At 41.6% G+C, this 14,440-nt stretch overlaps 1 protein-coding gene across 4 annotated transcripts in view; it reads left to right on the top strand.

The window, feature by feature from the left end:
• LOC123510187 (lachesin-like) overlaps positions 1 to 14,230 on the top strand; it is a 61,840-nt gene extending 47,610 nt beyond the window's left edge. For all 4 annotated transcript variants that reach the window (XM_045265069.1, XM_045265071.1, XM_045265070.1 and 1 more), the window contains 4 exons: positions 692 to 777; positions 2,699 to 2,848; positions 12,788 to 12,889; positions 13,241 to 14,230. In XM_045265069.1, coding sequence (XP_045121004.1) covers positions 692 to 777; positions 2,699 to 2,848; positions 12,788 to 12,889; positions 13,241 to 13,342 — 440 coding nt within the window. In that variant the 3' untranslated portion in view covers positions 13,343 to 14,230. The remainder of the gene's footprint in view (positions 1 to 691; positions 778 to 2,698; positions 2,849 to 12,787; positions 12,890 to 13,240) is intronic.
• The last annotated feature ends 210 nt before the right edge of the window (positions 14,231 to 14,440 follow it).

The raw sequence follows: 14,440 nt of genomic DNA, 5'->3' as shown, positions 1-14,440 counted from the left end.
TACGGTAAAAAAAATCTGCGCTCCCTTATAAGTCTCCAGTTTGCTTTTTGCAGCGACCGAGCAAAGCAACACTTACTATTGAACTCTCGACGACACAAAGAACACAGCGAACACACGTATATACTGTGTCACAATGAGTAACGGGGAACATACACCACGTGCGTCTCTACAAGGTGACACACACAACACTAACAACGATATAGAAGCTCACGCAAAACTTACAAGGCTTTCATTAGATTAGCAAAGAAACCTAATCCAACTTACTTAATTCAACCTAACGACAAGAATTGCAAGTTTTCAGTAAAGTCATCTAACTTAACGTAACTTAACGATATATAAGTTAATAGACTTTTCGTAACGTTATTTACCCTAACCTAACAGCACCTAACGTTGTAAAGGCTAACATAATACTAGCAAGCTTTTCACAGCATAATCTAACCTAAATTTAATAGTATAGTAGTAATAGCAGTGTGTGTGTGTGTGTGTGTGTGTGTGTGTGTGTGTGTGTGGTGTCTTGCCTGGGCCAGACCGTTCAACGTAGGATTACCGGTGCTCTCTCTCTCTCTCTCTCTCTCTCTCTCTCTCTCTCTCTCTGTAGACTAACACAACACTTGCAGGCTTCCCATAACTTTACCTAACCTAACCTAACCTAACCACACTCAGTCCTTAACCTGCAGTGTCTTCCCTACAGGAGCGTGGAGCACTGGCCTGCCGCGGGTGTGGTGGCTGCCTGGTACTGCCGTCGAGGAGGGAGGCATCATAGCGCTTCAGTGCCAGGTGACTCTGACCCTCACACTGCCTCGCCCTATCCCTGGCACTGGTTCACACTGTTTTGGTTACTGATAGCATTTTATTTTCCTTTTTTTGTGCTGTTGATTATGATGGTTGACTGTGATGCTGGTGTTGGTCTCATGATCAGTAAATTAGTTTCCTTTTTTTTTTTAATTTGTATTGTTGATTATGATAGTTTATTATGATGCTGGGCCATTTGGTTAGTCTCAAGTGAAGGATTAGTAAGTCTCCTTTGTCTTTTTTTTTGTGTTGTTAATAAGGATGGTTTCCTGTGATGCTGGAGGTGTTAGTTAGTCTCACGTGAAGGGTTAGTAAATTAATTCTCTAGTCAGATCAGAGTAAGCCGATGTGACGAGCTATCTTCTCTGAGTCTGCACACAGAATTCAACCACTTCACTACTGTAACAGAATCTTGAGTAAGTCTAGTATGCGACTCAAGGCTCAACTGTTTCCGCAGAGTAAAATATATTCCTTGGTCGGTCTGCGTCGAGAGAGAGAGAGAGAGAGAGAGAGAGAGAGAGAGAGAGAGAGATTGAAAACGGTAAGTACTGAAAGGGAAGAGAAAGGGACAACTAAACAAAAGGAGGAAGGAACAAAGGAGAAAGAAGGAGAAGGAATAATGCTAATAATAATGAGAAAGGAAATTAAAGTGAACAAAGAGAGAGAGAGAGAGAGAGAGAGAGAGAGAGAGAGAGAGAGAGAGAGAGAGAGAGAGAGAGAGAGAGAGAGAGAGAGAGAGAGAGAGAGAGAGAGAGAGAGAGAGAGAGAGAATATATATCCCCATTTCACGGATAAAATATCTATAAATATTCCTAGATTAGAGAGTAACAGTAACAAAAAATAGCAATGTTTAGAGACACACAATAACAAAATAATAACTAAAAATAGACTTGGTAGTTTAAAATCATACAGAATAAAAAAGTCCCCCTCTTTATTAACCATTTTCTTTGAAGCACACACACACTAAATATTCAAGGGACAACTTAAACAAGCCTCACCACCTCCAAATTCACAGAAGATCAACATTTCCTGTATATCACTCCTACAAAAACAGCAAAACACTAACACAATTCCACTATTATCGCAGCGTCAAGTGTTTCGGACCCCCGTAAAGTGTTGGAAGGCTCACCTGGACACAATGAAACAATATGAATTTATATGAGAAGCGGTTACTCTCCATTGTTGTTTGATCATAATGGCATCAGTAATTGTAGCTTGCAGGTCCTTGTTATTAGCGGAGGAGAGAGAGAGAGAGAGAGAGAGAGAGAGAGAGAGAGAGAGAGAGAGAGAGAGAGAGAGAGAGAGAGAGAGAGAGAGAGAGAGAGAGAGAGAGAGTATTCAGATTTCCCTCCCTCCCTCCCTCCCTCTCTCTCTCTGGACTATGTAACCAGTATCACCACCACCACCACCATCACCACCACAACCACCACCAGAGAGCGACCTTTTAGAGAGCGAAGAATATGCTTGCTTGGTGGGCGTGAGAAGCAGGCGGAGTGTGGGCGTGACTGCATCCGCCCAGTGTTGTTTTTGTTGTGCATGCATGACGCCAGAGTTTAGTGACACGTTGTTTTGTATGTGTGTGTGTGTGTGTGTGTGTGTGTGTGTGTGTGTGTGTGTGTGTGTGTGTGATAAGAATGAGTGAGGAGGATCTGGTGGTGGTGCTGGTAAGAGAGAAGATAGGATGGTATGCATGTGGTGATGTTGGGAGTGGTGATGGCCGTCGTGGTGGTGGTGGTGGTGATGGCCGTGGCGATAGTAATGCAACAACTAAAGTGATATCACTATCATAATCACCACCACCACCAACAACACATACAAACTCAATGACAGACTCTCTCTCTCTCCCTCTGTCTCTCACGTATCGAGCGGTGTCAATAGCCAGATACATGACATTATTGCTTCACAGGTGGCAGGGGTCGGGCCAGCCATATGGTTGAAGCTGGACCCACAAGACCCTAACAACCACGAACTTCTCTCACACGGTGATATGCTCATCATGGAAGACCCAAGATTCTCCGTCAGCCACAACCGTCGCGAGAACATATTCGTGCTACAGGTAAGCTTAGATCAGGTGAAGCTGGGTTGGGTTAGGTTAGGTTAAGTTAAGTTTGGATTGCATTAGTTTATTTTGTGATTAAGTAAGATTAGTTTTTATTGAAGCTAAGTTAATTCCTGTTATGCTTCATTGTATAATATTATGTTAGTTTGTTAGGTTAGGTTGGTTGAGGTTTTCTTAGGTTAAGTTTGTTTATTGACGGTTGTGCAATGTTATGTCAAGTTAGGATAGGTTACAGTGAATAATGTATACACGAATACGATAGGAACATAATGGAAAGGGAAGAGAATAGAGAAAATAATAATAGTGGAGTAAATACAGAAAACAAGAGACAAAGAAAGAGGAAGATAAAAGCAGTGCATATGTGGAAATTATGAGAATATATATAAAAGGAGGAGGAGATAATTATGATGCAAGAAAAGGAAATGAGAGCGTGTAAAAAGGGGAGGAGGGAGAAGCAACGTGAAAATGGGAAGGAAGAGAAAGTAAGAGACAAGAGTGATGAAAAGGAAAGGAAAAGGAGAGAGAACAACACAAGTAAAGCGAATAACAGGAAAGGAAGGTAATGGAGGAATAGAAAAGATAAAGTAATGAGACGAGAGAAAAAAAAGAAAACAAAGAGAAAATGGAAACGAAAGAATAAAAAAAAAACCCACAGGAATAAACAAAACGGAAAAAAATAAACTGAAATCAGGAAAAAATGTGATAAAAATACGAGGAAGAGAAAAATGAAGGAGAGAAGATGGAAGAGGCAGAGAGAAGTATGAATCAAAGAAACAAAGCGTGTGTGTGTATGAGCGTATGAGGGAAGGAAAACTGAGAAAGGAAGGATACAATGAGATACGATAAGAACGCGGGGAGAGGAGGAGGGAGAGGGAGAGGGAGAGGGAGATAGAGAGAATAGATACGTAAAGGAGACGATGACGGAGGTGAAAAAGAGAGAAATAGGGTAAAAGAGGAAGGGAAGCAAAGATGAAGGTCAGGCCAAGCTGGATAAGGTAAGGAGGAGCTGTAAGGACCGGAAGTGAGGCATGAACAATGAGGAGGAAGAAGAGGAGGAGGAGCAGGAGGAAGAGGAAGAGAAGGAGGAGGAGGAGGAGGGAGGATGGGTCAAAGAAGTGTGTGGGAATGGAGACACAAATACCCAGAAGCTCTTCTATATAATTTGCAGAACAATAATAGCAATAATAACCTCGTTTTCTCCCGTTTTCTCTTACTTCTTTCCTCAACACCTGACGTTTTTTCCACCCCACACCAAAACAACTTGAGGAATGTGCTAATTTCACGCATATTCACCTGCTGATGACTCTTCTTCCACCTGTGCTTATACCTCCCTCATAGCCAGCCAGCCAGCCATCCAAGCCGTCACAAAACAAAGAACATCAAAACATCAAGGCAAGCTTCCCCCGCTACCTCACTGGCTTACCTCCGCTGCCCCGTTCTTCAATTCCCCTTATCGTCTCCTTATCGGCCAACTAAAGTATCAACAGGGAAACCTTACACCTTTCCCTGCCACGCGGTAACATCAACGGGATAAGGTGTCTTGTATTTACCTGGCTGTGCTGCTCATGCTACCTCTACTAATGCTACTGCTGCTACTACTATTACTACTACTTCTACTACTACTACTATTTCTACTACTACTATTACTACTACTACTACTACTACTACTACTACTACTGCTACCACTATCACTACTACTGCAACTACTATTTCTACTACTACTACTACTACTACTACTACTACTACTACGAGAGAGAGAGAGAGAGAGAGAGAGAGAGAGAGAGAGAGAGAGAGAGAGAGAGAAGCAACAATGGAAGATATTTATGGAGCTTTCTAATCAATACTCCACCTTGTTCACCATTTACTGAAACAACACCATTACAACACCAGTAACCCGCATCACCTGTCCGGAGCAACAGGCAGGTGGTTCTAACGGGAGGCAAGACTCACACCTGGGTTCACTTGCCTCTACAGCCTATATATAGAGTCCACCCAGACGTGCGACTCGAGATAAGTGACTATTGCATTCCTGATCCTCTATTTTGAAACATTCCCTTCTCACGCTAAGACTGTTTTGAAAGACGACGAGGGATTAGTTACGTAGTCTCTCTCTCTCTCTCTCTCTCTCTCTCTCTCTCTCTCTCATGATTTCCACTGCAATCTGTCAAAATGGTCGATTTAACACGTTCAACTATTACTAGAATATACTTAAATCGTCGAATGGGTTCCAGGGCAGTCTGTCAATGTGGTCGAGGTGCTTGGCTGTATGTTCCCCGGAGGCTCACCAAGATCGGTCACATTCTGCAAGGACGTGATTAAATTACCCAGCGTTACATGAAAGCCTGTAATCCGGCAAGCCATTCACTCCTAATAATCCGCAATAATCTTTCTATACAGGCTTCGAGGGAGTGGCAGTTAATTTGTACTTTGCTATTTTTTGCGGTGTGGGGAGTGTGGGGAGTGGCAATTACGTGCGTGTGTCCGCTAAGGGGGGTGGTGAATGGAGCCGGGTAGTAATGCAGGAGCTAAATTAACCAGGACTTCTCAAGGTCATAAGCCAGCGGATGTGTGACCTGGTGACTGGTGGCGCTGCTGACCAGGCGACACTCCACAGGAAAGTCTGATTTCTGCTACCTTTGTGCTGAGTTAGTCCTGCACCGCTGCACAAAGTTTGACACACATCCTTTGGCGGTAAAACGAGGCACGGGTAGTCTAAATGTGGGGAGTAACTTCAGCCTAGAGAGAGAGAGAGAGAGAGAGAGAGAGAGAGAGAGAGAGAGGGACTGACAGTTTATCATTTCAAATCGGGATCTGCTCAATGAACGACTCAATAGTGAAATGAATGAAGTGAAGGAACCTAAACTTAACCTAACCCAAGCTATCCCACAGGTGAAAACGGTAATGTTACTCAAATGTTGTCCTAGACGTGGTACAGTGGAACCATGCGTGCTTTGGGGTCCGAGGGGTCTCCAAGCGCACGGGTTCCAATACTGTCCACGGTTTGAGTGTAAGTTGGGCTTCCTCACTCCGGGCAACGGTTTCCTATAGCTGGTGGGCTTTAAGATAGGAGGTGCCACAAAAAGTATCCCCTTTAGCCCAGAAATTCCCGTGAAAAGCCCACATGGTATAAAGAAAAAAAAAAAAAAAAACCCACCACAGGTAATCACGGACTGAAAATATGGCGGGAAACTCAAACTAAAAAGAAAATTACCGAAAGGAATGATCAAGTTAACCTCTTCCCTTTCAGTTACAATCGGCGAGAAACAATCATCGCTACGAATACTTTGAACACGTCTTATAACTCTCTACACAACAAGACATTTCATGCACTGGTTTGTTCGATAATACTGAACCATAAAATTCCCCAACATTCCTTAACCCTTTCAGTACCATGACGCGTTTCCATATTAATTCTGATTACTATTTGGCGACTTTATGTGGGTTATGTATTGTATTAATGCATATTACGTGTATGTGGCAACACTGTGTATTTCTCTGCGCATTCAGCTAGCGCGTGAGTCTGTGCTCCGAGTCGCTACTGGCCGCCATTTCCTACCCTTTGTAGCTCTAAGGACAAGTAAAGAATCTATGTGTACTGCGTGTATGTCTGCCCCTTACTTAGGCACACACGCCCTCCATTATACATCCCGCAACCAACACTTTATACAGCTTCAGAAACCTGTGTTGGATTAAAATAGTGATGAGTCTGGCCATTAATGTTCTGACTTCCATAGATGCTTCCTACTATCAATAAAATCGTCGAATCATACCCAAAACTCAAGGCAAAAATGCGTCTCAGTACTGAAGGGGTTAACACTGACATAAGGAAATCAGAAAATAAGGGAAGCCGCAGGAAGCTATCAGGTCCACCCATGGCAGTGTCTGTGCAAAATATATCTACCTATTTTCACTTGTCATCCTCAATAAATTGCTCTAATCTTCCTTTAGATCTACCTGGTGATTCAGCGCTAACTAATACAGCTACACATCACCTTTTTAAATGGAACGTCTTATTAGAAAAGCCCAGTGCAAGTTTAGTGATTATATATTTAACTTTACTGCATATCTTTTGTCAGTACTCACCTTTGTCCACCTGTTCTCCACCACCACCACCACTACCACTGCCACTACTACCACCTTCACAAATACCTACACCTTCACCTTCACCTCCTACTTCTATTTTGGTGGTATCCTTTTTATATTTTGTTTTCTCTCTCCTTCCTACTTCCAAGACCACCACCAGCACTACCACTAACACCTCAACCTCCACCTTCCATATAGGTTTATTCTGTTTCTTTTCTCTCTCTCTCTTTTTCTCTCATAATTCCACCATCACCACCACCACCACTACCATCACCACCGCCACCACCTTATCTGCCTGCAGCTCTTCCTCCTCTTCTTCCTTTTTTGGTTATTTATTATTCCCATTTATTCATTTTCTTTCACTTCCTACTTCCATCACCACCACCATTACCACCAACCAACACACCACCATCACCACCACTATCTTTACCTCTAACTTCTGATCCTCTTCCTTTTTTATTCCTTTACTATTCCTAATAATTTATCTAGCGTTTCCATCCTTTTTTCTACCACCACCACCATCTCCTTGCTTCATCCAGGCTTACTCTCCACGTAGTAACTCCCAGTAACAAGTAAAATTTAGTAGACACCCCACGTTATGCATCAACTCTTCTATTAGTCTCTTATCTTGACCTTCCTCCTTCTCCATGCTTTATTCATATTTCTTCCTTCACACGTAGCTAATTTCAATAACACGCATAGTTCATCAGAAACCCTCGTAAAAGCACCAACAGTTTCTATTCGTATGTTGTTTCAGCGTAGTTCTTTTCGTTCACTCTTCCTCTTCCTCCTTGTCTTCTTCATGTTGCTGTCATGCATAAATAACTCGATAGTAAGGTCAGTTCACTAGCTGTATGGGATCTCTGTTTTTCTTGCCTTTTTCTATGCAAGAGCTACATTGGTAAAGGGCAACAAAAATGACAAAAGGCCAACTGGGGTGCCAATCTCCCAAAAATGTCAAAAGAATCATGCTCTCAGTCATCTTATTTTCTTTCCCTTTTATCATCTCCTTCTAAAATTAGCCTAACCTAACCTAACCTTACCAAAATGTCAAAAAGAGTCATGTTCTCTATCATCTTATTTTCTTTCCCTTTTCTCATCTCCGTCTAGCACTGAATTATCCCTCTCTCACCTACTGACCTCTCCACCAGCGCTGTCCTTAATGGCACCTCATTCATCACCCACTAGCCATGATGTCACTGCCGCTCTCACACACGCACGCACTCGCACGCCTTCAGAAATTTTGCCTCGTCAGTATCAATGCAGTGGAACGGTTCGCATGCTTATAAAAGTTCACCTGTCATCTCTCTCTCTCTCTCTCTCTCTGTCTGTGTCTGTCTGTCTGTCTGTCTCTCCCTCTCTCTCTCTACAAATTTTATGCTCCTTTTCTCCCTGTTTTCAAGTCTTCATTCGGTGGTGTTGTTTCTCATGTCATCCTGGATTACTTAACAGCACAGCACTCCCTCCCTCTCCCATACAACCCATCCCAGCCTCTTCCTTCCTTCCCGCTCGACAATAACAAAGAAAACACTTCACGAAAACTCGTAAATATAGAAACGAATAGATAGATAAAAAGATTAAAAGATTGTGATCGAGATGTAATACTCTGAGCCATTAGTCATCGCTGTCCTTGATTTTCCCCCTCCGAAACAGATTACTGAGATGAAAAGAAAATAGTAAAAAAAAACTGAGTAATATGAAGGTGTACGTGACACATGAAGATGATACATAGATAGCCACCAGGTTGCTTGACAGATGGGGCTTGTGCCTGTCGGGGTCTGGCAATACAGAAAATGCACAGAATATCCACGTCATGATGTTAATGATGATGATAATAATAAAAGAAGGAGAAAATGATAATAAATAATAGTAATAGAATGATAATAATAATGATGATAATAATAAGAATAATAGTAGTAATAATAATAATAATAATAATAATAATAATAATAATAATAATAATAATGATGATGATGATGATGATGATGATGATGATGATGATGATGATGATAAGAAGAGGAAGAACAAGAATAAGAAGAACAAGAAGAGAAGAAGACGAAGATGATGATGATGATGATGAGAAGAAGACGATGGTGATAATGAGAAGAAGAAGAAGAAGAAGAAGAAGAAGATGAAGAAATAACGACAACAACTGAGCAAAAAGAAAAATAACAGCAATATGAATTATAAACAAAAAAATAAAATAAAATAAATAAACCACCACAACACAACACAAACAAGCGAGCCATCACAACACAAACAGCAAGAGAAAAACAACTCAATACTCACATCCTGGCGTCACGATGCGTCACTGGCTGCATGGTGGCGATGGTGAGTCCTCGGTAATACGTGAAGAAGGGAGGCAGTGCAGGGCGATCTATGCACCACACATAGGCGGCCATATTCAGAAACGCCTTGCTCTTTCACAACGACAAATTTTCAGGTCCCCATAGACAACTAGCAGGGTTTTCAAGACAGTTTCTCCTTATGATCAACTAGAAATATTGCTAATCCATCACCAGAACCAGCTCATAAGGGCATAAGGGTCACTGGATTATCGCGACACAACAATAACAACACTGGCATTTGGCTCTCGTATTATGTCCTCAATGGGTACTTGGTAACATGTAAGGCAGGGAGGCAGTGCAGGGCGATCTATGCACCACACATAGGAGCTCATAAGGGCATAAGGGTCACTGGATCATCGTGACACTTCCAGTAACAACACTGGCATTTGGCACTGTTTGTTGCTCTGAGCTTGAGATAATGAAATGTGGCACTGAGGTCATCTTCGTGGCACTGAAATTTGGCTCTGGCTCTCATTATTTCGTGTCACTCTTGCAGGTGTCACTGGCCATTGCACTGTTACCTTTGAATCACTGCAATCTGTCACTAATTGTATCTTCGTACTATCACTGGCACGAGCACTGACATTGGTTTATTCATCACCTCAGGGCACTGAAATTACCCTCATGTCACTGTCACTAATATCTTGATGTCACTTTAATTTGGTAGTGATATTCCCTCAGTATCCTTCCTCAAAGCTGGCACTGACAATTCTTCGACTCACTGAAACATGGCACTGGTGTTACTAGAATTAGTGTATGGAGAAATATTATAGTTTCTTTAAGTCATTAGTGCATATTTTTTATACATTCAAGGCCTTATTTAAGTATTCTGATGAAGCTTTACGCAATATCGATACGCTCACAAATTCCTGGAGCCGTAGTTCCTAGTGTGACCTTAAGCTGACCTTTCCAGAAATATATAACGAGTCTTTGTCTAACGTGAAAAAAAAGACATCTAACCATTATGACCAACACCAGTGGTTATTCATATTAATTTTTGTAGAGACATATTTCCTAACAACCTTAAACTGACCTTCCATTTCTGGTAGGTGGATAATAACCCTTTGTCTGACGGGAAGAAAGAGGAGATAAAAATGTTAATTAGTATGATCACGTCACGAGTGTGTACATATACTCTCCCTCCTTTCTGAAAACAATATTTCTTAATTTATCTCAAAGTTGACGCTTCCTTTCTCTTGAGTATAATAACCTTTGTGAGGCGTGGAAAGATCAGGTCCATTAGTAAGCCGCGTCACCCAGAGAGCTTGCCGCACCCACGCCAGGCCGGACGCGACGAACATACATTAATAGCACGGGAAATGAATCACTGGGGTGTATCTAGTAACCATTACAAGCATGTTCGATGTCCCCTTCACTCCCTCGAATAGAAACAGGGAGTTTTGTAACGAGATAAGAGGTTTTCTTGGTTTGGTGTTTGTTTAGGTGAGATTAGGATAAGTCTACTTAAGTTTGGATAAATCAGGTTTACATAGACTAAGTTACGAATATTTCATTATATGTTTAAGTTCGTTTAGGTGACAATAGGTTGACAAGATACAATTATGTTCGGTTTTGATTGCCTTCATTATTAACCCCTTCAGGACTGGGACGCAGTTTTACCTTGAGTTTTGGGTGTGATTAGACGATTATACTGACATTAGGAAGGGTTTGTGAAGGTAAGAAGATTAGTGGTCAGAGCCTTCACTATTTCAATCCCAACATAAGTTTCTGAAGATGTGTACGATCGCCGAATAGTAACCAGAATGAATATGAAAACGCGAGACGGTACTGAAGGGCTTAAATAAAAATAAATTTCAAGAATGTGTAGTTCTCTTCGCTTTCACATTCATCACTTAGCATTGCCAGTGTGTGAATCTCGATGTGAACCGCAGAGGAAGAGAGGAGAGAGAGGAGTCAATAACAAGAGAAACACTATAGTTGAAAAGTAGTACTGAAGGAAGAGGAGGAGGAGGAAGAGGTAGTGGTGGTGGTAGCGGAGAAAGGATGATGGGAGGTAGAGGAGGAGGTGGAGGGAGTGATGGCAGTGGTGGTGGGAGGGAAGGGTGAGGGGAGGAAGTGTAGAGAAGTTACTGAGATAAGAGGAGGAAAGAGGAATACTGGAGGAAGGAGGAGAGGAGAGATCAGAATAGATGATAATATAAATACTAGTAAAGAAATATTTGAGGTGGAGGAGGAGAAGGAGGAGGAGGAGGAGGAGGAGAAGAATGGCTAGATGGGGAAGTGAAGGAGGAATTGGGAAGGAAGGAGGAAGGCTGGTGATTGTGGTGGGGAGAGGTGTGTAAGATAGTTAACCAGGTGTGGCAGATCAGGTGTGTGGAGATTCATAGAAACACACACCCTTCGTCAGGTGGGAGATGACACGCCGATAACTAACTAAATAGAGAGAAATAACACATGCTTCACTATTTCGAACCAATAACCTCCTTGACTAAGACACTCGAACGCACAAAAATATAAACGCAGCACATTAATCTGTCAATGAAACACTAACAAACTAGGCAGGAGTACTCACATCACCTTGAGGACGCGGCACTATCACTACTCAAGCTTGACTAACAACTGAGGCCTCGGGCAGTAATTCGCCCTGTGTATGGAACCCTCTCGTGCAAATATCGTCTTCTGATTGGCTGATTGATATCCCAAGCTGAAGTTCGCCTCTCTGATTGGTCACTTGGCCCTCGCGTGATCAATGATGGATAAAGCAAGACAATTATGAGTTTTGATAGATTTGCTGTTGAAAAATATCGATTACTATAATACGGAAGGAAGAATCTGAGTAAACAGTAATTAATGTTAAAGATACTAGTGGTTTATATAGTTAGTGAGATAAAAAATAGAGTGCTTTCCGTCGACCCCTCCCTCTCTCTTGTAAGGATCCATACTGGTCGAATCTCTTATGAAAACTGGTTAGAAAATGAGTAGATGACTGTAAATGCATATAGAATGACAGACAGAGGTGCGTATGGGGGTACCGTGATATACTAACCAAGAAGACTTACATTAATTATCCCAGTGATCGATTTTTTCTGCATCCAATATTTATTTCCATGGATTCTCCTCATATGTCGTCGTATTGTAATGATGAACTCACTAGTCATTACAGCAGCAGCAACAGAAGTGCATGGTGGTGTAGTAGTAGTGAAGGCGGTATAGATGAATCTCTGAGGAAGGCGTTATAGTCGAAATGTTCAGAGAAATAATGTATTCCCGGGTACATCTCAGATCTATCTACCACCTTCACTACTCAGCTGTCCATATAACTATAGAAGTAGTAGTAGTAGTAGTAGTAGTAGTAGTAGTAGTAGTAGTGGTGGTGGTGGTGGTAGTAGAAAAGTAGTAGTAATCGTAATGATGAATAACTACAATAATAATAATAATAATAATAATAATAATAATAATAATAATAACAACAACAACAATGATAATAATAATGACACTAATGATAATAATAACAATAACAATATTAATATCCCTCCATCCCCAGATCGATGGTGTCTCTGCGGCGGATGCGGGGAGTTACCAGTGCCAGGTGCCGGTCAGCCCAGAGGAGGAGGAGCTCAAGGTGGAGGCCGCCCCGCCTGTTGTGGTGAGTGCCTTACAGTACCTGAGTGGCCCGCATTCTGATTCACTCTGCTCTCTCACTAAGACCATTTTACAGGCCATATAGGTGACTGGCTGGGTTTTCAAGAGTGTTTTTCCTATTAACAATGTAGAATTCGTGTTAATCTCTCACTGGAATCGTAAAAAAAAAATAATAATAAATAAATGAATAAATAGAATAAAAACGTGTGTAGTTTCGAATGGTACCTTTGAAAATTAATGGAGGTCTTCTGAAGTAACCATTACCACTCTATAAACTCTTAAGTCTCACACCACTGGACGTGAACCGAGACGAACAGTGCTATAAACATCTACTATACACAAAATTCTTTCCCAGGTGACGCTATTAACTGAAAGACCGGACTCCTCCTCGTCCCTCCCTTCCTTCAGCCCCTTCTGCCTCCTACTCCTCTTACTCCTGCTGGGGCTGGCAAGATAAGGGCGTGACACTCAAGAGGACAGAACTCATTTAAGAGGAGGAAGAAGTGTGATAGTATTCTAATGGTTGGCAGTGTTGGTGAAAGTTGTATTCAATATGTTGGTGGAATATAGTGTGTTACAAGATTTGGTGTGTTGGTAGTGTTGGTGAAAGTTGTATTCATTATGTTGGTGGAATATTAAGTGTGTGGTGATATTTATGCTGTATTAGAAGAGGTGTTACAAGATTTGGTGTGAGTGTTGTGACTGTGTTGAGTGACGATGTGACGAGTGTATGTGAGGATTCTTAGCTTAAAGATTTGTAATGTAATGCTGTAATACACTAATTTTTTTGTATTCCTGTTGACAGCATAAGATACTTCGTTACTTACCATTGTATTTTGTAACTTTCTTTCTTGACTAATTCACTAATTCATTTGTTTAGTTATTGCTGTATTTCTGTAATTGATTTTATATTATCTTGTATGTAGACTTAATGAAGGGAAGGTGCAGTGATACAGATTCTATACAAAAGTGTCTTTATGGGCATAGCTACACGATGAGGCAGTGATACATATCCTATACTGCAATGCTGACTGTAAATCGAGTGGGTGAAGAATGCACGTACACTCTTCTCCACTCAGGCAACAATGAGTGAGGTAAAAATGAACCTTATTTTGTACTTAGCCAATACTGAACAGATGGGGAAATAAAAAAACTCTATTTTGTACCTTGACATAAGGCAGTGGGGAGCAAAATTAACTATATTTTGTACTTTGGTAATACTAAGTGAACCAAAAAAAAAAAAACTATTTTGTACTTAGAAAAAAAGTTCAGAATGTAACCAATATTTTGTATTTTGATAAAATTAACAGGGATAAAATAAACACGTTTTTGTACTTTGTCAACACCGAGGAGAGTGAAATGATTCCTTTCCATTTATAACATAAGGCTGATTGTTGTGTAGGTGTGCACGGCTGGCCAGGCTGTGCAGGTGTGCACGCTGGCCAGGCTGTGTAGGTGTGCACGCTGGCCAGGCTGTGTAGGTGTGCACACTGGCCAGGCTGTGTAGGTGTGCACGCTGGCCAGGCTGTGTAGGTGTGCACGCTGGCCAGGCTGT

Source organism: Portunus trituberculatus, chromosome 28 (assembly GCF_017591435.1).
Source record: "Portunus trituberculatus isolate SZX2019 chromosome 28, ASM1759143v1, whole genome shotgun sequence".
Lineage (NCBI taxonomy): Eukaryota > Metazoa > Arthropoda > Malacostraca > Decapoda > Portunidae > Portunus > Portunus trituberculatus.
This window is presented reverse-complemented; position numbering and strand designations above follow the sequence as displayed.